The sequence below is a fragment of the Sus scrofa genome, chromosome 9, assembly GCF_054392235.1.
Source record: "Sus scrofa isolate SSC_HxYL_T2T_F1_AM1 chromosome 9, Sscrofa_HxYL_maternal_Yorkshire_Landrace_v2.0, whole genome shotgun sequence".
Taxonomy (NCBI): Eukaryota; Metazoa; Chordata; class Mammalia; order Artiodactyla; family Suidae; genus Sus; species Sus scrofa.
Genome location: NC_139391.1, coordinates 10,173,846 through 10,196,958, shown reverse-complemented (window position 1 = coordinate 10,196,958; position 23,113 = coordinate 10,173,846). Strand labels below are relative to the sequence as shown.

The 23,113-nt window shown below is 42.4% G+C and overlaps 1 protein-coding gene and 1 long non-coding RNA gene across 17 annotated transcripts in view; both read right to left on the bottom strand.

Annotated features, from left to right (window-relative positions):
• UVRAG (UV radiation resistance associated) overlaps nucleotides 1–23,113 on the bottom strand; it is a 289,633-nt gene that overhangs the window by 189,404 nt on the left and 77,116 nt on the right. Inside the window, exon 8 of one of the 16 annotated variants that reach the window (XM_084975317.1) lies at nucleotides 14,441–19,926. The exons of 14 other annotated variants lie outside the window; for them this stretch is intronic. In XM_084975317.1, the coding sequence (XP_084831443.1) occupies nucleotides 19,413–19,926 (514 nt within the window). In that variant the 3' untranslated portion in view covers nucleotides 14,441–19,412. Of the gene's footprint in view, nucleotides 1–14,440; nucleotides 19,927–23,113 lie in introns of those variants that run through there. One more of the 16 variants, XM_084975319.1, reaches the window with a different exon arrangement.
• LOC146399734 (uncharacterized) lies at nucleotides 3,647–7,027 on the bottom strand. Its single transcript, XR_014814759.1, has 2 exons — nucleotides 6,536–7,027; nucleotides 3,647–6,316 (listed from the first exon to the last, which is right to left on the bottom strand). It is a non-coding gene; the product is annotated as an uncharacterized LOC146399734 (long non-coding RNA).

The window sequence follows — 23,113 nt, the reverse complement described above, 5'->3', positions numbered from 1 at the left end:
TAGACTGAAGGTAAGGTGGGAGGCTCTCTTAGGCCCACACTACCTGCTTTAACCCAGCCTTTTCCCATAAAGCAGTTCTCCGATCTTCATTCTGCTGCTGACTACGGAGCTCCCTCTGGAACTGAATGGGAGTGGGAGTGACTGGCAAGATAGCCCAGGGCCCTACCAACAGCAGGTGGTCAGTAAGGATTTGTTGCTAGTGACTTTTTATTCCAAATGACTGACCAGCATTCTTTTTTAAATTACTGCATTAGTAAACTCTGCACCTAATTCATCCTAAAATTCTCAACTGCAAAGTTTATCACAAGGCATGATTTACTTGGGATAATACAGAGTAAAATTCTTTGTTACTCTTTTTCTACATATTCTTATAATCATACAATGATAACAGTTTGATCATTAAAAATGTTAGAAAACCCACGAGCCCAATCTTATAACATGAAAACATCAGACATCTCAAAGGAAGGACATTCTACAAAATAGATGACGAGTCATCCTCAAGACTATCAAGGTCATCAGAAACATCGGGGGAACTGACAACCAAGAGGAAACTCAGGAGACCAAAATGGCTAAATATAATGTGGTATCCAGAAGGGGATCCTGGAAGAGGACATGCGAATGGGGACTGGACTTCAGCTAATAACATGTCAGGGTTGGTTCACTAATTACGACAAACACACCGTTGTGAGAAACAGAAAATAAGTACACTGGTCTCTGCCCCTGGTTCCTGGCACAGAGCTCCCCAACCCCTCGTCATTTCCTACATGATATAAGCATCAGGAGCATCTTTTGTTCTGAGGTTTGGTCCCTGACCCCAGTTCCTTACACACAGTTACTAAATCCTTGGGAATTTCCTGGGAGATGGCAGTGTCTTTTGTTCTACGGAGGTGAATTGTTTGTGGGCTGGATGGGAGCTGGTCACCAAGAAGATCAAGTCATGACTGGAAGCTTAGAACTTTCAGTCCTACCTCCCATTCTCCAGAGAGGGGAGAGAGGCTGGAGAGAGAACTCATAACTGATCGTGCCTATGTGACGAAGCCTCCGCTAAAAAGCCCAATAATATGGGGTTCGGACAGCTTCTGGGTTGCTGAACACACGGAGGTGCTGGGAGAGTGGAGACCGGGAAGGGCACGGAAACTCCGCGCACACAGCCCCACCATCCCCCGCTGAGCCACACGGCGCTGAGCCACAGCCCGTGAACCACACCCGGCTGAAACGCAGCCTTTCCATCTGGCCGTTCGTCTGTATCCTTTATCACATCCTTTCATAACAAACCAGTGGACAGTAAGTAAACTGTTTTTCTAAGTTCAGTGAGCCTTTCTAGTGAATTGATCCAACCTGGGGAGGAGGCTGTAGGAACCTCTCCTCTGATTTATACCTAGTTGGTCAGAAGACAGGTGTAACCTGGACTTGAGACTTGGTGTGAAGTTGGGGCAGTCTTGTGGGACTGAGCCCGAGTCTTGTGGGATCTGGCGCCAGCTCCAGGTAAATTGAAATTGCAGGACACCCAACGAGGGTCATAGAATTGCCTGGTGCCCGGGGCGGGGGGGAGGAACACCACCATACATCTGGTGTCAGAAATATTGTGAGGACAGCAGTAGCCTTGAGAGTAAAGGAGAAACACGGGAGAAGGACTGAGTTTTTCCTGCTCAATCACACTCATGGGCGATACTAACAAGAGGGGAAAACAGGTGTGGGGTATATGAGACCTCCCTGTACTATCGTTCAATGTTTCCGTAAAACATTCTGTAAAATAAAAACAAGTATGTCCCAAGATGAAAACACAATAAGGAACCACTGATTTTTCATAACAGAGGACTCAGGATGTTTATACCACCACCGTAAAAAATCAATACCTAAAACACTAATAGAAATTAGCCAGCGAAACCTGAACAAATAGTTCGTTTTATCTAAACAAAGAATATGTTTCCCAAAAAAACTCTGCCAGATTGTAATCGAGCCTAACAAAAATACAGCCCTCCCCTGCAAGATCAACAATTCTGTATTTCTGCCACTGAGTCAGTTCCCTGGGGATTTCGTTGACAAGATGCTCTCTTAAAATATCAACTTCATCCTCTCCCACAAATTTTTGAACTGATGTCACAGTTTAAGCCGAAGACTGACAGAGTGGGCTGCCCCAGATTCTAACACTGAGCAAAAGTAGGGCATCTAGGAAAATGTTTCGTGCCAGGCACGCTGAGGTAAGAACAAGCAGCAGAGCCCGTGTGAGCCCCTCCTCCTCAGAAGTTCGACAGCAATTATTCACACCATTTAGGGGCACTTAAGATTTCCTGCCTCGTGTGATCAGTTATCTCTTCATACACAGACAAAGGTAAACATTTACCCAAACTGAAAGCCCCATGAAAGCAGTAACCACTTTTCTACTTTTTGTACATATAAGTGCCTTATATGTGAAATCCTATAACAAGGACGAATTGCCAACAGAATGAAATGGAAATAACCAATTTTTAATCATTAACATTTTTTTTTCTTTTTAGGGCCACATCAGAGGCATACGGAAGTCCCAGCCTAGGGGTCCAATAGGAGTTGCAGCTGCCAGTCTACACCACAGCCACAGCAATATAGGATCTGAGCTGTATCTGCAACTTACGCCACAGCTCGCAGCAATGCTGAATCCTTAACCCACTGAGAGGCCAGGGATTGAACCTGCGTCCTCAGAGACATTAGTCAGATTCATTTCCACTGAGCCACGATGGGAACTCCTCCGTTAACATTTTTAAATTGAGGTAAAATACACATAACATACAATTAACCATTTTAAGGCGCACAATTCAGGGGTGTTTAGTGAATTTGTGATAATGCACAGCTATAATCATCAATTCCTATCAGAGAGATAACTGAATTCAACTCTCTCCCTCGCTGCCCTTGCCTCCAATAGCGAATAAATGTCAACCCCTTTCCTCCTTTCCTATGTACTGGTTTCTTCTTACATCACTCTGGGATTCAATCAGTCTGCAGTGGCCACAGGGGCAGGTAGCCATACACTCCGGGGACAGGGAGCGCCACCCTCCTGCAAAAGGGCACTGTGGCTGGTGCACCCCTCTAGCTGCTGAAAGGTACCTCTGTCAAGTCAACACTTGCCTTCCTTTGGCCTCCCCTGGAATCGCATGATGCCATCTCCAGAAGGCACAAACTATGACTGACAAGGCCAGTTATTTTAAGGCTCGGCCTCCTCATCCGCAAAAGTGGAGTAATGGGGGCTGCTGTCAAAACTAAAGATGACACATGACTCAAGCAGTGCCCAAGTATCTTCTTCTAAACCGTGCATAACCCTGAGCTTGGAGGTGAAGCCTATGTCTCCTTTCAATGCCCTGCTGCTTTCCAGACCACCGCTCTCCTCCCTTCCCTAAAACCCTCAGACCCCCTTTCTGGATCTGAGTCTTCATTAGCAAAACAGAGATAACAAAGAATAGCATCAGTCCCACTGGTTTGCTTTGAGGATGAAAGGAAATAAAGCATGTATTCACCTGACAGATAGTGCATATTCAACAAATGTGTCTACTTTTCTATTATTACCCAACTGTTTGCCAAATTAATTCAATAAGTATTTAAAGATAGCAACTATATTCCCCAAATCTTCTCTTCTCGAAGCTTAAATATCCTCTATTCCCAACTCGTTTTTACATTTTTATTATTTCTTTATTTTTTTTTTGCCACATACAAGGCATATGGAAGTTCCCAGGCCAGGGACCAAATCTGAGCTGGAGCTGTGACCTACACCTCAGCTGCAGCAATGCGAGATCCTTAACCCACTGTGCCAGGCCAGGGATCAACCCGTGCCTCCAGAGAGACAAGCTGGATCATGAATCCACTGCACCACAGCAGGAACTCTCCATGACTATTTAAAAACCCTGCATCATCCTGGCCACCTCCCTTAGTTTAGCTCTTTCTCATAAAAGTGAGCTTTTTTCTTTCCCTACCACCTAGGTAGACATAGAAAGGGGATGATATTCTCACCTATTCCCACAACACTAACAAAATATTCAGAAGTTATTCTTAACTTCTCAATGAATGTAAGACCCTTGCTTGCTGTATCTGTTCATCCGTCCCACTAGAATATAAATCCTCAGTGTAAGACTCTGGCTCCTCCTGTTAAAAGAATACTTCCGGCCACAAAAAAATCAATTATAAGAGGTTACTACAAGGTCCACTTTCTTCAACCGATAAACATGTTGAGTCTCAGATTCTCTTTAAAGGTGAAACATCTCACTTTTAGAATAAAAGTTACTTCAAGAGCCAGGTGATGTTCTGATGACTATAATGTATTAACTCTCCTAAAATCTCTGATAAGTTCTCTTAACAAAATAACACGTAAAAATCAAGGTATGGGTGGGGTAGGTGTTTAAGGGTAACTAGTTATTTTCATTGGCAGAGACATGGGGGTGAAATCACTAAACCCTGGAAAGCCGCCTTGGAACATGCCTGGCACCAGCAGGAATGCAGACGTTACAAGGCAGTGACACCGTAAACAAAGCAGTCTAGTAAAGTAACCCTGTGAAATCAAGCCAGATCTCGAGGACAGGGACAAGGACAGAGGCCGTTTCTTGGGCAGAAGACTGTCCATACACTTGACTGCCCTCAGAGGATGCTCTAGCTCTTGACACTGACTTTGAACACTTTTCACCATTCCAGTAACATCTGAACACTGACTACGGCTCCAGGCCAGGAGTTCTGAACACTGTCTCGGGGAGGGCTCGTTCCTTCTACCCACTATGTCCCGACCCCTGCTGAACATACTGGGTGCATGACGGCAGACGGCCCTGGCAGCATGAAGCACCTACAAAAGGTCCTCGTTAAAGACTGTGGGATCTCTCAGCAACTCATGAGCACTGGGGAACTCATTTAATACACTTGAGTTAATTTACAGTGCAATGCCTGTACTTGACTTTCATCAGCAAGGGCTTTGTCTAAAAGTCAAGTACTTAGATATTTTATATTAAAGATACACTATGACTGTGAAGGAACAGCAGAAACGAATCTGACTAGCAGCGATGAGGGTGCAGGTTCGATCCCTGACCTCGCTCAGTTCATTAAAGATCCCGCGTTGCCATGAGCTTGTGGCATAGGTCGCAGACAGGTGTCGCATCCCGCGTTGCTGTGGCTGTCGTGTAGGCCAGCAGCTGTAGCTTTGATTGGAGCCCTAGCCTGGGAACTATCCATATGCCGTGGGTGTGGCCGTAAAAAGCAAAAAAGAAAAAAAAAAAAAATTGTGAAGGAATATATCCAAGGCTAGTATTAAATATCTTAGAAAAGGTGATTTAAAATTCTACCATTAAAAAATTCCTATACCATCTTACCTATTATTCAGTTATTACCCAATAGGATGCTATTTCACCCATTCATTTATTAATTTACCATTCATTAATTAACACATATATACGAGTATCTACTCTGAGTCAGGGTGGTTCTACGTATGCTGGCGATAAAATTATAAACTAGAGCTCTAAATTCCCTACACTTATGTAGTTTATGTTATCCAGTCTCATTCTGAAAAGCATTTTATTTTAAAGACAAAAAGTACATATAATATTTGTCTTAGCTCACACAAAAAAGTGTTATTACTTCGACATAAGAAAGCATCCTGTCCAAGAAGAACTCATAATATAACACAGTGTTTCTAGTGTCTGGGCTTAATTAGAAAATGTGCTATAAGTTACAGAAATAATTAAAAGAATTATAAAATAAAATTACACGTACTGTTTTAGTAATACATTTAAAAATCTCGAAGAAGTCAATGGTTTCCTAGCAAAAACTAAATCGTTAAGACTAAACCACGAGGAGTTTCCATTGCGGCTCAGTGGGTTAAGGACCCAGTGTCCTGCGAAGATGGGGGTTCGATCCCTGGCATGGCTCAGTGGATTACGGATCCAGTGTGGCCACAAAGTGCAGTGTAGGTTGCAGATGTGGCTAGGATCCGGCTAAGCCTACAGTTGCAGCTCCAATTCAACTCCTAGCCCAGAACTTATATATACCACAGATGCAAGAGTTAAAAAACAAAGCAAAACCCAAAAAAAACCATGGAGAAGTAGGAAAAAATTAGAGTAAGTAGCACTAAAGTTATGAGAGTCTGATTTAGCATCATAAAAAGTCACCTGGGGAGTTCCCGTCGTGGCGCAGTGGTTAACAAATCTGACTAGGAACCATGAGGTTGCGGGTTCGGTCCCTGCCCTTGCTCCGTGGGTTAAGGATCCAGCGTTGCCGTGGGCTGTGGTGTAGGTCGCAGATGTGGCTCGGATCCCGTGTTGCTGTGGCTCTGGCGTAGGCCGGTGGCTACAGCTCCAATTCGACCCCTAGCCTGGGAACCTCCATATGCCGCAGGAGCGGCCCAAGAAATAGCAAAAAGACCAGAAAAGAAAAAAAAAAAAGTCACCTGAACTAGATGATTCAATAGCTAAATTCTCTTAAAAAAAAAAAAAAAAAAAAAAAAACTTTAAAGAATTAAAAATTCTCAAAATTATTTAATACACTCCAGTTGATTATGACGCTAATTGCTAATACATGCAGCATTAACTACCTCCAGGGACTGTTCTAAGCACTTCGTATTAATTCATTTAATCCTCTCAGCAACCCAAGGATGCTATTACTGTCATTACAGAGCAGGGTCACAGAAAAAGATGAAAAGCTTCCCAAATTCTTTTTAAGATCTTAGGAGAGGTGGTCACCTACCTCACCTTCCCTCCATCCCCCCCAAAAAACAAATGCTATACACCAGGCTCACTTATAGTAATGATCAAAAGAATAAACTATGACTCATTAGTAGTACCACATCGGGAAACCTACATTACCTTATGACAACTATAAATTAAAAGGAAGAAAACCATGTTACTAAATGTAGTAAGGCATTTCAAAAAATTCAGCATCTAGTGCTTTAAAAAAGTTAAATAAATAGGAAGAATTATCTAAAATATTTTCCAGACGTGGCTCGGATTTGGTGTTGCTGTGTCTCTGGCGTAGGCTGGAGGCTACAGCTCCAATTAGACCCCTAGCCTGGGAACCTCCATATGCCGCAGGTGCAGCCACAGAAAAGACCCCCCCAAAAAAAATTTTTTTTCCAAAATTAACAGAAAATATTCTGAACTGCAAAATACTAAACACTTTCAATTAAAATAAAAACTGGACTAAAATGATCACTATACCTATTACTTTTTTTTTTTGACACGGATATTATTGGGTTTTTTTTTTCCTATTATGTTTTAACATTATTTTTAAAGTTCTAGAGGTCTTAGTAAATGCCATAAAGACTAGAAAACAGTATAAACACTGGAAAATAACAGATAAGCCTATGCTTTGATTGATGAAAATGAGTGTATGCCAAGAAAATCAGAGACCTTTCCTTAAAAAACAGTAACAAGAAAAATAATTTGATACAGTCACTGATAAAAGATTTTCTAAATATTATAGCTTTTCCCTACAACAGCAATAAGCATACAGGAATGAAAATGGAAAATATATTTTATTAAAAAAAAAAACGGTGTTAAAAACTCTAGCATACTTAAGAACAAATTTACTGGAAAGGCACATGGTCATATGACGAGAACTATAAACTCTCTTCTGACCAAAGGAATGAAATGAAATTTGAACAAATATAAGACATACCATATCTTGGATGGGAATGCTAATATCATAAAAATGACAGCTCTCTCCAAATATAAAAAGTCAAGGAATATAAAAATTCCCATGAGAGTTCCAATAAAGTTTTTTTTAAAACAAGTAGGATAAAATAACCTTAAAGTTCATATGGAAGAATAAAGTTCTACGAATAGCCAAAAACAATATGAGAAAGAAGAGTAGTAAGAGAGGGGCTGGCCTTACTTGGTATCAGAACACACTTAAAAACGGTAATTAAATTAATGCGAAACTGGCAAAGGAACAGACAAAAGGATCAGAACCAAAAAGAGAATCCAGAAATGGATCCCAGTATACATGAGTTTTTAATATATGACAAAGGTGGTATTTAAATGCAGTTTTCAAAAAAGAGGGTATTGCCACAGCTGGATAGTCATCTGTGAAGAAAATTAATTATATCTATCCATATAATATATTTATGTATACTTCCTAACTATTATAAAAGTAAAATAATAGAAATCTCGAAAGAATATATATCACATAGAAAATATATGTGGAACTAAGATATAGAAGAGACTTCTCAAACAAGACAGAGTTACATGACATGACAAGTATAAACTTTTTGTATAAGGTATATAAAGTCAAGCTGTAATTGTCAGATTTGGGAAAAAAAAATACCAAGGACTCTTAAAATTGTATGAGAAAAATATAAGCACCTTGGTAAAGAACAGTAAAATAAGTGAGTAGGCAAATTTGTAGAGGACTTTACACTGAAGGCTAACAAACTCAAAGATGGGACTCTCTCATAGCTCGGACTAAGCACTGGTCCTGAAACTAACAAAAACTAAAGTAACACGGAAGTGTTATACTCATCAAATTCATAAAAATCACACACAAAAAGATGATGATGCCCACTGCCAGTAGGGGTTCGGAATACAGTAATGTCATATATTATCTGTACTCTTGGGAAAGCAATATATTATCTCTTAAAATTAAAACTACACATGCACTTTGACTCAAGAAATCCCACTCCTGGAAATTTAATCTACAAGCACGAAAACATGATAAATACAAGGATGCATTCATAAATAGGTATTTACTGCAGGATTGTGCATAGTAGCAAAACAAATGAGTGAAAAATAAGAGCTGGAGTAAATATGAAATGGTTGAAAAATATGGTAAACCCCTACCAAGGACTATTATGAAACCATCAACAGTGAACTGAAGAGATTCCTACATGGAATGTTAAATAAGAAGATATAGGCTCAGGAGTTCCCGTCATGGTGCAGTGGAAATAAATCCGACTAGGAACCATGAGGTCGCGGGTTCAATCCCTGGCCTTGCTCAATGGGTTAAGGTTCTGGCGTTGCCGTGAGCTGTGGTGTAAGTCGCAGAAGAAGCTCAGATCTGGCGTTGCTGTGGCTCTGGCACAGACCGGCAGCTACAGCTCTGATTGGACCCCCAGCCTGGGAACCTCTATATGCCATGTGTGCAGCCCTAGAAAAGGCAAAAGACAAAAAAAAAAAAAAGTAGATTCGTGTATATAATATCCACTCTGATTTTATAAAACAATAAAAACTTAGTGTGTGTGGGGGGGGGGGAGTGATATCATGATATCTATGACATATACATGCAGATCACAGGAAAAAGATACCCAGCAGATAGTTAACGTGTGTGAATGGTTGACTGGGGTCACGTGGACATGGGTTCTGTGTTTGGGTGGTATCTTAGTATCTTAGTTCATGCAGCTATAAAAAAAATACCATAGAATGGGTGCTTATAAACAGAAATTTATTCCTCACGTTCTGGAGACTCGAAGTCTAAGATCAAGGCACCAGTATAGCTGGTATCTGCTGAGAGCCTGGTCTTTTCACTACAACTGCACATGGAGAAAGGGACAGGGGACTCCCTGGGGCCTCTTTTGTAAGGGCACTAATCCCATTTCGGAGGACTGCCCTTGTGACCTAGTCACCTCCCAAAGCCCCAGCTCCTAACACCGTCACACTGGGGATTAGGTCTCAACATATGAATTTGCGGGGTAGGGAGATTCACAAACATTCGGTCTACGCTGGCGGGTTTTTGGGTAGTGAGGGAAAAGGGTTTAAGGAAGAAGACAAGCCAAAAAGTAAAAAGAATGGGAAAAGCAAAAGTGAAAATGACTGCACCTAAAATGACGCCGGTATTTTGTTATTTTTTTTTTTTTTTTTTTTTTTTTTTTTTTTTTAATTTTATTTTCCCACTGTACAGCAAGGGGGTCAGGTTATCCTTACATGTATACATTACAATTACAGTTTTTCCCCCACCATTTCTTCTGTTGCAACATGAGTATCTAGACATAGTTCTCACTGCTATTCAGCGGGATCTCCTTGTAAATCTATTCTAAGTTGTGTCTGATAAGCCCAAGCTCCCGATCCCTCCCACTCCCTCCCCCTCCCATCAGGCAACCACAAGTCTCTTCTCCAAGTCCATGATTGATTTTCTTTTCTGAGGAGATGTTCATTTGTGCTGGATATTAGATTCCAGTTATAAGTGATGTCATATGGTATTTGTCTTTGTCTTTCTGGCTCATTTCACTCAGTATGAGATTCTCTAGTTCCATCCATGTTGCTGCAAATGGCATGATGTCATCCTTTTTTATGGCTGAGTAGTATTCCATCGTGTATATATACCACATCTTCCGAATCCAATCCTCTGTCGATGGACATTTGGATTGTTTCCATGTCCTGGCTATTGTGAATAGTGCTGCAATGAACATGCGGGTGCATGTGTCTCTTTTAAGTAGAGCTTTGTCCGGATAGATGCCCAAGAGTGGGATTGCAGGGTCATATGGAAGTTCTATGTATAGATTTCTAAGGTATCTCCAAACTGTTCTCCATAGTGGCTGTACCAGTTTACATTCCCACCAACAGTGCAGGAGGGTTCCCTTTTCTCCACAGCCCCTCCAGCACTTGTTATTTGTGGATTTATTAATGATGGCCATTCTGACTGGTGTGAGGTGGTATCTCATGGTAGTTTTGATTTGCATTTCTCTTATAATCAGCGATGTTGAGCATTTTTTCATGTGTTTGTTGGCCATCTGTATATCTTCCTTGGAGAAATGTCTATTCAGGTCTTTTGCCCATTTTTCCATTGATTGATTGGTTTTTTTGCTGTTGAGTTGTATAAGTTGCTTGTATATTCTAGAGATTAAGCCCTTGTCAGTTGCATCATTTGAAACTATTTTCTCCCATTCTGTAAGTTGTCTTTTTGTTTTCTTTTGGGTTTCCTTTGCTGTGCAAAAGCTTTTCAGTTTGATGAGGTCCCATGGGTTTATTTTTGCTCTAATTTCTATTGCTTTGGGAGACTGACCTGAGAAAATATTCATGATGTTGATGTCAGAGAGTGTTTTGCCTATGTTTTCTTCTAGGAGTTTGATGGTGTCCTGTCGTATATTTAAGTCTTTCAGCCATTTGGAGTTTATTTTTGTGCATGGTGTGAGGGTGTGTTCTAGTTTCATTGCTTTGCATACAGCTGTCCAGGTTTCCCAGCAATACTTGCTGAATAGACTTTCCTTTTCCCATTTGATGTTCTTGCCTCCCTTGTCAAAGATTAATTGACCATAGGTGTCAGGGTTAATTTCCAGATTCTCTATTCTGTTCCATTGGTCTGTCTGTCTGTTTTGATACCAGTACCACACTGTTTTGATGACTGTGGCTTTGTAGTATTTCTTGAAGTCTGGGAGAGTGATGCCTCCTGCTTGGTTTTTGTTTCTCAGGATTGCTTTGGCGATTCTCGGTCTTTTGTGGTTCCATATAAATGTTTGGATTGTTTGTTCTAGTTCTGTGAAAAATGTCATGGGTAATTTGATAGGGATTGCATTGAATCTGTAGATTGCTTTGGGTAGGATGGCCATTTTCACAATATTGATTTTTCCAATCCAGGAACATGGAATATCTTTCCATTTTTTTACATCTTCTTTGATTTCTTTGATTAAGGTTTTATAGTTCTCGGCATATAGGTCCTTTACCTCTTTGGTTAGGTGTATTCCGAGGTATTTGATTTTGTGAGGTACAATTTTAAAAGGTATCGTATTTTTGTATTCCTTTTCTAATGCTTCATTGCTGGTATACAGAAATGCAACTGACTTCTGAATGTTAATCTTATATCCTGCCACTTTGCTGAATTTATTAATCAGTTCAAGGAGTTTTGGGGTTGAGTCCTTAGGGTTTTCTAGGTATAGAATCATGTCATCTGCATACAGTGACAGTTTGATCTCTTCTCTTCCTATATGGATGCCTTTGATTTCTTTTGTTTGTCTAATTGCTGTGGCTAAGACTTCCAAAACGATGTTGAAGAGCAGTGGTGAGAGTGGGCATCCCTGTCTTGTTCCAGATTTGAGTGAGAAGGCTTTCAGTTTTTCCCCATTGAGGATTATATTTGCTGTGGGTTTATCATAAATGGCTTTGATTATATTCAGGAATGTTCCCTCTATACCCACTTTGGCGAGGGTCTTGATCATGAATGGATGTTGAACTTTGTCAAATGCTTTTTCTGCATCTATTGAGATGATCATATGATTTTTGACCTTTTTTTTGTTAATGTGGTGTATGATGTTGATTGATTTGCGTATGTTGAACCATCCTTGTGAACCTGGGATGAACCCAACCTGGTCATGGTGTATAATTTTTTTGATATGTTGTTGGATTCGGTTGGCTAAGATTTTGTTGAGAATTTTTGCATCTATATTCATCAATGATATTGGGCGATAGTTTTCTTTTTTGGTGGTATCTCTGCCTGGTTTTGGAATGAGGGTGATGGTGGCCTCATAGAATGTCTTTGGGAGTATTCCTTCTTCTTCAACCTTTTGAAAGAGTTTAAGGAGGATGGGCACCAATTCCTCTTTATATGTTTGATAGAATTCACCTGTGAAGCCATCTGGTCCTGGGCTTTTATTTGTAGGGAGTGATTTTATGACCTCTTCAATTTCATTTCTGGTGATTGGTCTGTTCAGTTGGTCTGTTTCTGCTTGATTCAGTTTTGGCAGGCTGTAAGATTCTAGAAAATTGTCCATTTCTTCCAGATTGTCAAACTTATTGCCATATAGTTGTTCATAGTATTCTCTTATGGTTTTTTGTATTTCTGCTGTATCCGTTGTGATTTCTCCTTTTTCATTTATAATTTTGGTGATTTGGGTTCTTTCTCTCCTCTTTTTAGTGAGTCTGGCCAGGGGTTTATCAATTTTGTTCACCTTTTCAAAGAACCAGCTCTTGGTTTTATTAATTTTCTCTATTGTTTTTTGAGTCTCTATTTTATTGATTTCTTCTTTGATCTTTACAATTTCCTTCCTTCTGCTGACTTTAGGACTTCTTTGTTCTTCTTTTTCTAATTCATTTAGGTGGAGGGTTAAGTTGTCAATTTGGGATCTTTCTTCTTTTTTGAGAAAGGCCTGTATTGCTATAAATTTCCCTCTGAGCACTGCTTTCGCAGCATCCCATAGATTTGGAGAGGTTGTGTCTTCATTATCATTTGTTTCAAGATAGTTTTTAATTTCCTTCTTGATTTCCTCATTGACCCATTGGTTTTTTAGTAGCATGTTGTTTAGTCTCCATGGAGTAGGTTTTTTCTCTTTCCTTTTCCCATGGTTGATTTCTAATTTCATGGCATTGTGGTCAGAGAAGATACTTGAGATAATTTCTATGCTCCTAAATTTATTGAGATTCGCTTTATGTCCCAATATGTGGTCGATTCTTGAGAATGTTCCATGAGCATTTGAGAAGAATGTGTATTCTGATTTTTTTGGATGTAGTGTCCTGAAGATATCAATTAAGTCTAACTTTTCTATTGTTTCCTTTAGGATCTCTTTTGCTTTATTGGTTTTCTGTCTAGAGGATCTGTCCATTGATGTGAGGGGGGTATTTAGGTCTCCTACTATGATTGTATTCTCATCAATATCTCCCTTTATGTCTGTTAATATTTGTTGTATGTATCTGGGTGCTCCTATGTTTGGGGCATATATGTTGATGATAGTAACATCCTCTCCTTGGATGGATCCCTTAATCATTAAATAGTGTCCTTCTTTGTCTTTCTTTATGTCTTTTGTTTTAAAGTCTATTTTGTCTGATATGAGCGTTGCAACTCCTGCTTTTCTGTCATGTCTATTGGCATGAAATACTTTTCCCCAGCCTTTCACTTTCAATCTATATGTATCTTTTGTCCTAAGGTGAGTTTCTTGTAGGCAGCATATTGAAGGTTTTTGCCGTTTTATCCACTCAGCCATTCTGTGTCTTTTGATTGGGGCATTCAGTCCATTGACATTTAAGGTGATAATTGATAGATGATTATTTATTGCCATTTGATCCTCGTGTTCCAGTTGATTCTATGGTTCTCCATTCTTCCTTTCTTTTTTTTTTTTTTTTTTTTTTTTTTTTTTGGTTGGATGGTCTCCTGTTATTATCTGCTTGAGTGTATTTTTTTTTCATTTTTTGCAAATGCAATATTTGGTTTTGGCTTGTGGTTGCCCTGTTTTTTAAGTATGCTAACCCCTTCCCATAATTGTGTGTTTTAGCCTGATGGTCCTGTAAGTTCAAACACTTCATTATTATATTAAAATTAAGAAGAGAGACATACATACAAACAAAAAGGATTATTTACCTCCTAACATCCCTTGCCCACATTTTATGGTTTTGATGACTCTTTTATTTTTTTCTTTTTAATTTTATTTTGTTTGAAGCATGTTCATGATTAAATCTGTATGCTGGCTTATTTGAATGACTGCTCTCTGATTGTATCTTCCTCTGTCCTAGTTCTTCCTCTTCTTCTTCTTCTTTTTTTTTTTTTTTTTTTTTTTCTTTTCTTTTTTCTTCCCTTTCCTTCCTTTCTTTTGGTTTAGAGAAGCCCTTTCAATATTTCCTTTAACCTGGGTTTTGTGTTGCTGTATTCTTTAAGTTTTTGTTTGTTGGGAAAAATTTTTATTTCCCCTTCTATTTTAAATGATATTCTTGCTGGATAAAGTATTCTAGGTTGCATATTTTTTCCTTTGAGCACTTTAAATATCTCTTGCCATTCCCTCCTGGCCTGTAGTGTTTCTGTAGAGAAATCAGCTGATATTCTTATGGGGGTTCCCTTGTAGGTAACATTCTGTTTTTCTCTTGCTGCCTTTAGGATCCTCTCTTTATCACTAACTTTTGCCATTTTTATTATGATGTGTCTTGGTGTGGGTCTGTTTGGGTTCAGTTTGTTTGGGGCCCTCTGTGCTTCTTGTATCTTGAATCCAGTATCCTTTAGATTTGGGAAGTTTCCAGCGATAATTTCTTCAAATATATTTTCCATTCCCTTATCTTTTTCTACTCCTTCTGGAATTCCTATTATGCGTAGATTGGCCCGTTTTATATTATCCCATAGGTCTCTTATATTGCTTTCCAGTTTTTTGATTCGGTTTTCTGTCTGTTGACCAGATTGAGTGATTTCCATTATTCTATCTTCCATATCACTGATTCGTTCTTCTGCATTATTCATTCTGGTTTTTACTGCCCCTAGTTCAGTTTGCATCTCTGCAAATGAATGTTCTAGTTTTTCTTGGCTCCTCCTTATATTTTCTAGCTCCTTTCTGAGGGTATCTGCATTGCTGTTCATATCTTCTCTTAATTCCTTCAGTATTTTCACTATTTCTCTTTTGAACTCCAGGTCTGTCAGACTGCAGAGATCAGTTTCATTGTTGACTGTTTTAGGTGAGTTCTCCTGTTGGTTTGACTGGGGGTGGTTTCTCAGCTTCTTCATCTTGCTTGTTGTCTTCTTTCTCCTGAGGGAGTTGTACTCTCCGTTATCGGGTAGTGTTTGCCTTGTCACTGCCGTGGAATATTTCCTGAGGGCTGTCGTTGTTGGTCAATCTTTTTTTGAGGCAGTGTGGCTTTTCTGGAGTGTTGATGGGACTAACAGTGTTTCTTTGAAGCATAGGAGGACTTCCTGAGGGCAGACAGGACTGGGAGGTCCACCCCACGATGGTAGCAGATTTCACTTGGTTCTCAGCACCCCCTGGGGTCTTGGGCGGGTAGCAGGGCCCTTGGAGACTCAAGAGGTTCCTCCCCAGGGCAGCCCGATTCAGAAAGACCGTCTGAGATCTTTTCCCGATTCCGCCAGGCTTGTTGCAGCTTTTCTGGGCTGCAGGGGGTCCTGCCTGGAGCTGGCAGTCCTATGCAGCTGGTCCACTAGGTCTCAGCACCCCTTGGGGTCTTGGGCGAGTAGCAGGGCCTTTGGAGACTCAAGAGGCTCCTCCCCAGAACAGCCCGACTCAGAAAGACCGTCTGAGATCTTTTCCCAATTCGGCCAGGCTTGTTGCAGCTTTTCTGGGCTGCAGGGGGTCCTGCCTGGAGCTGGCAGTCCTATGCAGCTGGTCCACTAGGTCTCAGCACCCCTTGGGGTCTTGGGCGGGTAGCAGGGCCCTTGGAGACTCAAGAGGCTCCTCCCCAGGGCAGCCCGATTCAGAAAGACCGTTTGAGATCTTTTCCCGATTCGGCCAGGCTTGTTGCAGCTTTTCTGGGCTGCAGGGGGTCCTGCCTGGAGCTGGCAGTCCTATGCAGCTGGTCCACTAGGTCTCAGCACCCCCTGGGGTCTTGGGCGGGTAGCAGGGCCCTTGGAGGCTCAAGAGGCTCCTCCCCAGGACAGCCCGACTCAGAAAGACCGTCTGAGATCTTTTCCCGATTCCGCCAGGCTTGTTGCAGCTTTTCTGGGCTGCAGGGGGTCCTGCCTGGAGCTGGCAGTCCTATGCAGCTGGTCCACTAGGTCTCAGCACCCCTTGGGGTCTTGGGTGGGTAGCAGGGCCCTTGGAGACTCAAGAGGCTCCTCCCCAGGGCAGCCCGATTCAGAAAGACCGTTTGAGATCTTTTCCCGATTCGGCCAGGCTTGTTGCAGCTTTTCTGGGCTGCAGGGGGTCCTGCCTGGAGCTGGCAGTCCTATGCAGCTGGTCCACTAGGTCTCAGCACCCCCTGGGGTCTTGGGCGGGTAGCAGGGCCCTTGGAGGCTCAAGAGGCTCCTCCCCAGGACAGCCCGACTCAGAAAGACCGTCTGAGATCTTTTCCCGATTCCGCCAGGCTTGTTGCAGCTTTTCTGGGCTGCAGGGGGTCCTGCCTGGAGCTGGCAGTCCTATGCAGCTGGTCCACTAGGTCTCAGCACCCCTTGGGGTCTTGGGCGGGTAGCAGGGCCCTTGGAGACTCAAGAGGCTCCTCCCCAGGACAGCCCGACTCAGAAAGACCGTCTGAGATCTTTTCCCGATTCGGCCAGGCTTGTTGCAGCTTTTCTGGGCTGCAGGGGGTCCTGCCTGGAGCTGGCAGTCCTATGCAGCTGGTCCCCTAGGTCTTAGCACCCCCTGGGGTCTTGGGCGTGTAGCAAGGCCCTTGGAGACTCAAGAGGCTCCTCCCCGGGGGAGCCCGTCTCAGAAAAACCGTCGGAGAATTAGGTCGATCTATTCACGGCCTGGCTAGGCTTGTTCTAGCTTTTCTGGGCTGCAGGCCTTTTCTAGGGGGCTGGTGGTGTTTGGTGCTGCTCTGTGGAAGTGTAGCCCCTCCAAAGGGCAAGCAGGCCTGTGCAGGGAGAGCCCCTGCGGTGGTAGGCTTCAGGCAATTGTTGAGGCCAGCCCTCCTGGATGGCAGGCAGCCCCAGGTTCGGCGAGAGCGTAGGGGGTGGCGGGGGTGGGGGGAGGGAATGCACTGGGAAGCACAGCTTTCTGCTAGCTAGCGGGCCTGTAAGCTTGCTGTGGCGTGGGGGGTATTCTATGGGGACCCACCCCTTCTTCTCTCCCCTCCCCAGCACGGGCGCAGACCAGGCTCTTCTCCCAGGTTCCCTCTGAGGCGGCTTTCCACTTCCCCGCCCCTAGAGTATTGCTCCCTTCCTCTGCGACAGCTTTGTTTTCTAGTCTCCCAGGCAGTCTCTGCCCCGTCAAATGGTTTAGAGACCTCCCAAGCAGTTTCCGCTCTTCCCCGCCCCCCTAGCCCGGGGACTAATCTCTGGAGCCGAGGTCTCGGTGCCCAGCCCCCACCCAGGCGTCCCCCGGCCCTTTCCCGGGGACTAACCTCTGGAGCCGAGGATTCGGTGCCCAGCCCCCACCCAGGCGTCTCAATTTTTGGTGACTGTGCCCGTAGTTCAGATGGTCCGTTGGGTTCTTGATCGTTTTTCCGTACTCCGACTTACTGCTACACTCTTCTCTGCATCTGGAGATTCCTCCGGTTCGTTTGATCTTTCCCCCGGTAGGAGACTTTCCAGGGTGCGGGATCCCTTTCTCCTCCGCAGTTCCCTTTCGGGAGCGCCCGTCCCGCTCGGATTCACCTTCTCTCACTCTCCTCTTTTCTCCCGTTCTGCCCAATAATGTCACGAACTTCTTGCCGTTATTGGAGTTTAGGTTCCTCTGCCAGCGATTGGTTGTTGTTCTGTGCGAGTCATTTCTTCTGTAGATGTGCTTTTTTTGTTGTGTTTGTGGGAGAGGGCGAGCGTGTCCCCCTACTCCTCCGCCATCTTGTCCTCAGGCCGGTATTTTGTTAAAATTCAATTTCTGTAAGTGTCTATGCGTCTTTAGGTGTATGTATACATACACATGTGTGTGTAAAGAGAGAAGAATAGAAATAAAATGTGCTATTACATATAGAAATCGATTTTAACCAAAACTTACATTCAAAACCCTAAAACTGTGACTGAAAAACCTTTCACAATGACAACGTTAGATTCCACGGATGATCTGGCATCACCGTGGTACGTCGGAAAGAAATACGCGCACTGGAGCATGGCAGACCTTCAGTCAGACCTGCCTTAACGCCTTTCGCCTGTGGTGCCAGGCAAGTCTCTTCACTTCCCTAAGCCTCCGTGCCCTCACGTGTTCAGTGGAGAGAGCATCGGTGGAAACAAACACGGTGCACTGAGTAATTCTCAGTAATTCATCAACCTCCGTGATGCACTGCAGTGTAGAGAGGTCTCTGGGTAAAGGACGGGCTGCTGCCCCGTGGACAAGGAAAGCTAGCTGTGCTCTGTACCTGGTCTGTCTCTCTTCACAGTTGGTCTATATTGTCCCACCTTCCTTTCCCATGAAGTAGTGACAGGGGGCTATTTACGAATACAAGCACAGCGAGCATAAAGAGGGGACAGCAGCTAATATGATTTCCCACTCAGTTACAATCCAGAATCAGCAAGTCTATCACAGACAGAGCACACTATCAGATTTTGCTCCTCCCTGCTGTCCGTGTACCTATGTGAGCAGGAATCCTCTAAGTTCCCCTAATTCATCAAAAGTGAGCACACAGACACGGGATAAGAGCTCAGGCTCAAGCAAGAACAGAAAAGCATCCGACTTCGGTACATAAATTTTGTGACATCATTTGCTTAATTACAGCTGGGTTCTTAGCTTGCGATACCACTTAGGAGGCGATGACTAGGAGGGAAGGACCGCCCCCTGAAAGCCAAAAGTTGATTGTCACATTCAAAATATAAAGGTTATAAGCAATGATGCCCTGATATATGTCAACCCACCTGTTTGCTAAACATCAGCACAAGAATACTTCATTTGATAGGAACATTTCCCTTTTATAACCGAAATTTTACAGAAGAAAGTACTTTCTATTAAATGGGGGGGGGGGGTGCAATTTGCCTCCAGGCTGCCAGACAAAGATCTTCCAGAAAAAAAAATGGATACAAGGAGTAAGATGAAAAGTTATAAAATCCTGACAGTTCACCAAAGGCTATGTGGAGGGCAATGACAGAAGGAAAAGCAGCAGCTCAATATTCACAGATCTGATGATTTTTTTTTTAACACTTTTTCGATGACGGTCTAGAAATTTTTTTACAACTCTCATTTCACCCAATGCGATTCAGAAAGAGGAACAATATATAAGCCCCGTTCGCTGTAATTTGAAAAACAGTTTGATTTGACTAATCCCAAGAGCATGTATTATCTGCTCAGTACACATGCTATTCAGCATCACAGGACCAACACGAAGATCGACAAAATGAGAGTTCTTAGGGCCCGTCTCTTGGGATAGAACAGGATGGAAGATAATACAAGACAGAAAATGTACGTACATGTATGACTGGGTCACTCTGCAGAAATTGGTACAACATTGGAAATAAACCATAATAAAAAAAAATTTTTTTTTATTTTTTTTTTGTCTTTTTAGGGCTGCACCCAAAGCGTAGGAAAGTTCCCAGGCCAGGGACTGAATTGGAGCTACAGCTGCCAGCCTATACCATAGCCACAGCAATGCCAGATCTGAGCCGCATCTGCAACCTACACCACAGCTCAAGGCAATGCCAGATCCAGGGATCAAACCCGAGTCCTCATGGGTACTAGGTGGGTTCGTTTCCGCTGAGCCACAATGGGAACTCCTTAAAAAAAAAAAAAAAAAATGCTTTTTAAATGAGAGTTTCTTATGTAATGGAGCTCTCAGTTTGGGTGCTGAGAGGAGAGCCATCAAACAATGAAGAACTAATTACAACACAGTAAGTGCTTGCTAAATGCCAGCTACAAACTGCACAAGCAGTGGCAGGAGGATTTGAAATAAGAACACTTGTCCCTATGGGGGGTTCAGAACAATGTCCTTTGCCTAATAAATTAAGAAGTGTGGAGTTTGGGGTTAGTAGATGCAAACTATTACATTTTGAATGGACAAGCAATGAGGTCCTACTGCACAGCACAGGGAGTTATATCCAATCTCTTAGGATAGAACATGATGGAATATGAGAAAAAGAACGTATATATATATGAATGAGCAGGTCACTCTGCTGTACAGCAGAAACAGGCACAACACTGTAAATCAACTTTAATTTAAATACTTTAATTAAAAAAAAAGTATGGACTTTATCCTGTATGTGATGATTCAAAGATTTCTAAGCCAAAGGAGTAACAAAATTGTTGTTATCTTTGGTCACTCTGGCAGCAACTGGCCGATGAATTATACCAAAATAGTGTGAAAGATAATAAAGAGTAAAACATATTGCTTAAGAACATGGGCTCAGGAGCTAAACGGGGTTTAAATACAGGCTAATACAAACTAGTTGTGTGACCTTGGAAATGCGCTACTTAACTGCTTGTGCTTCCATTTCCTCATCTGAAAATAGGAATTAAATAGTTCTAACCTCTTAGGGTTGTTGCAAGAATTAAAAAAGTTAATAAAGCACTTAGAAAAGCTCCTAGCACCAAGTACATGCTCAATAAATAATACCTATTAATTGCATGAAGGGAACACTGGAGTAGGAAGGCTAGTCAGGAGGTCGGGAAATATTCTGGAAAAAACAGAGGTGAGAGCAAAGAGGGGTACACTCACTTGGGTGCCCGGGATGATGATGACGCTACTAGACAAGCCAGGGAAGAGAGAAGGAAGCGAAGGATTAAGCCAGTGTGTGTAGCTCCAGACCCATATAGAAGGTGAAAACATAAATGCCTAAAGGTCATTTGGAAAACGCAGACCAGAGACCCCGAAGAAAAGCAGGACCCAGAGACACAGATTTGAGCGTTATGAACAGGTGGACGCGGTGGTTGAAACTGGTATGAAAGAGAGTCCTCTGCAGAGAGAGCAGCACAGGGTCCAGAGGACTCCCACACACCTGACAACTGTCAACGAGACAGAGCGGAAAAAACAGAGCCATACGAAATAACCCCTTCCTTCGGGACGTTTTCTATATCATCAGGGGAACACGACCTGCACGTGCTAAACAATCTTTATCGTGACCGTTTAGGGTTTATAATAGCCACTCTAAAACCAGAGGTGGCAGGCATTAGAAGAGCAAGATGAGAAAGGGGAATGATGCTGAAAATTGGAAAACCTAGTGGTTATACATGAAAGGAGTTCCCAACGTGGCACAGGGGGTTAGGAATCCGACTACAGTGGCTTGGATCCCTGCAGAGGCACGGGTTTGATCCCTGACCCAGCACAGTGGCTTAAAGGATCTGGGGTTGCAGCAGCTGCAGCTCGGATTCAATTCCTGGCCCGTGAAGTGTATGCCATGTGCGCCCATAAACATATATATATGAAAGGAACACTGGCCTAGAGGAGAAAGCGAAGTCTAAGGTGGAAGACGTAAAGGGGAAAGTGAAAACTATTACTTAGTGAACTGCTGAATGTCTACTACACACCAGTAACCGTACTGTGATCGTTCAAGAATTGTTCCTTATTTAATTCTCGTAACATTCCGAGGAGACAAATCTTATCCCTATTTTACAAGGACAGTTGAGACATACCAACGTTACGTGACTTGCCCAAAGTTTTGCATCCAGTTACGGGCATATGGCAGTTCAGGACCCGAAGCCCCCAATTCTCCACCATGCCTTCACCCACTACATTGACAAAGCAGGACATGTCAAAAGAGGGGAAAAAATAAAACAACAGAAACTATACTAGAAGAAAATAGAATTATTCTTACTTATCTCACTAAAAGAGAGCTACCTTTTTGAGAAAGTATGGGGGGGGGGGGGACCAAAACACAGGAGTTTGTAAATACTGAAGATAATTTTAGAGACCAGTTAGGATGATGGGCATCTCCCTGCTTCCAGCCTCATCCTCAGGTCTCTCCCACACTGTCACTGTCACCACGGTCAGAACTCTCTCTAAATGACACACCCGATCAGGTCACTCCTCCTCTCTTTATCATCTTCCAACAACTTCTTATCATCAACACAATTTAAAAAAAAAATCGAGAGACCCAAAAGGAGAAAGCTATCTAGTAAGTGCAGAAACTCCTTAACCTAGAAAGAATAATCATAAAGCGGGAAAAAAGTTAACTCTGAAGGCTCACTTAGAATTTATAACCCTCCTTTTCTCACTTCCAAACGCTGAAATTAATGAAATTGCCAATGCCAGTTAAAGAGCAACACTGACACCTTGTGGTGACTGTCCCAAATAGCAAATGTGACGATGAGCTGAAGCGACTCCTACTTAACTGCCTGTTTACGTGAAAAATGAACTTCAGGGATTTCCGAGGGTTAAGAAGCAAAAATTCAGCTACCACCATAACTAAACATAAATTTGGAAAGAGACGCTCTTACTTTGGCAACACTGAAATTGGTCTAAACGCCTAACTATTGGCAAAAGAATAAAACCTCAGCCCACTGTTTCCCAATAAAATGGTAATGACATAGCCAACTGAAGGAGATTCAATGGTAGGATCTTACACGCTCCGAAATCCCGGACGGAGATGCTACTTTTCCCAGATCCTCCTCTTCTCACTTGCTCTGTATTCCCTTTTCTTTCACTTCTACTGGTGGCTCTAATAAGAGCACACAATCTCATGACATGGAAAATATCTTTTAAAATAATGGTATCTATACCCTCATTTTACTGAGGAAAACAAGCCAAGAAATACTAAAGGCTTACTCATATTTCAAGCTATTTCTGTACATTCCTCTTTTCAACACTTAAAACTCAAATGCAGTCTCAACCCGAACAGGTTCAAAAATAGGAGTTAAATATTTTGACACCTTCTGCTCTCTGCATCTGCCGTCCCATTCCAGATTCTGTCCATTCCGTTACCTACCCTAAGAAATTAAAGTGAAAGTATGTCTCTGATAAGAACCAAG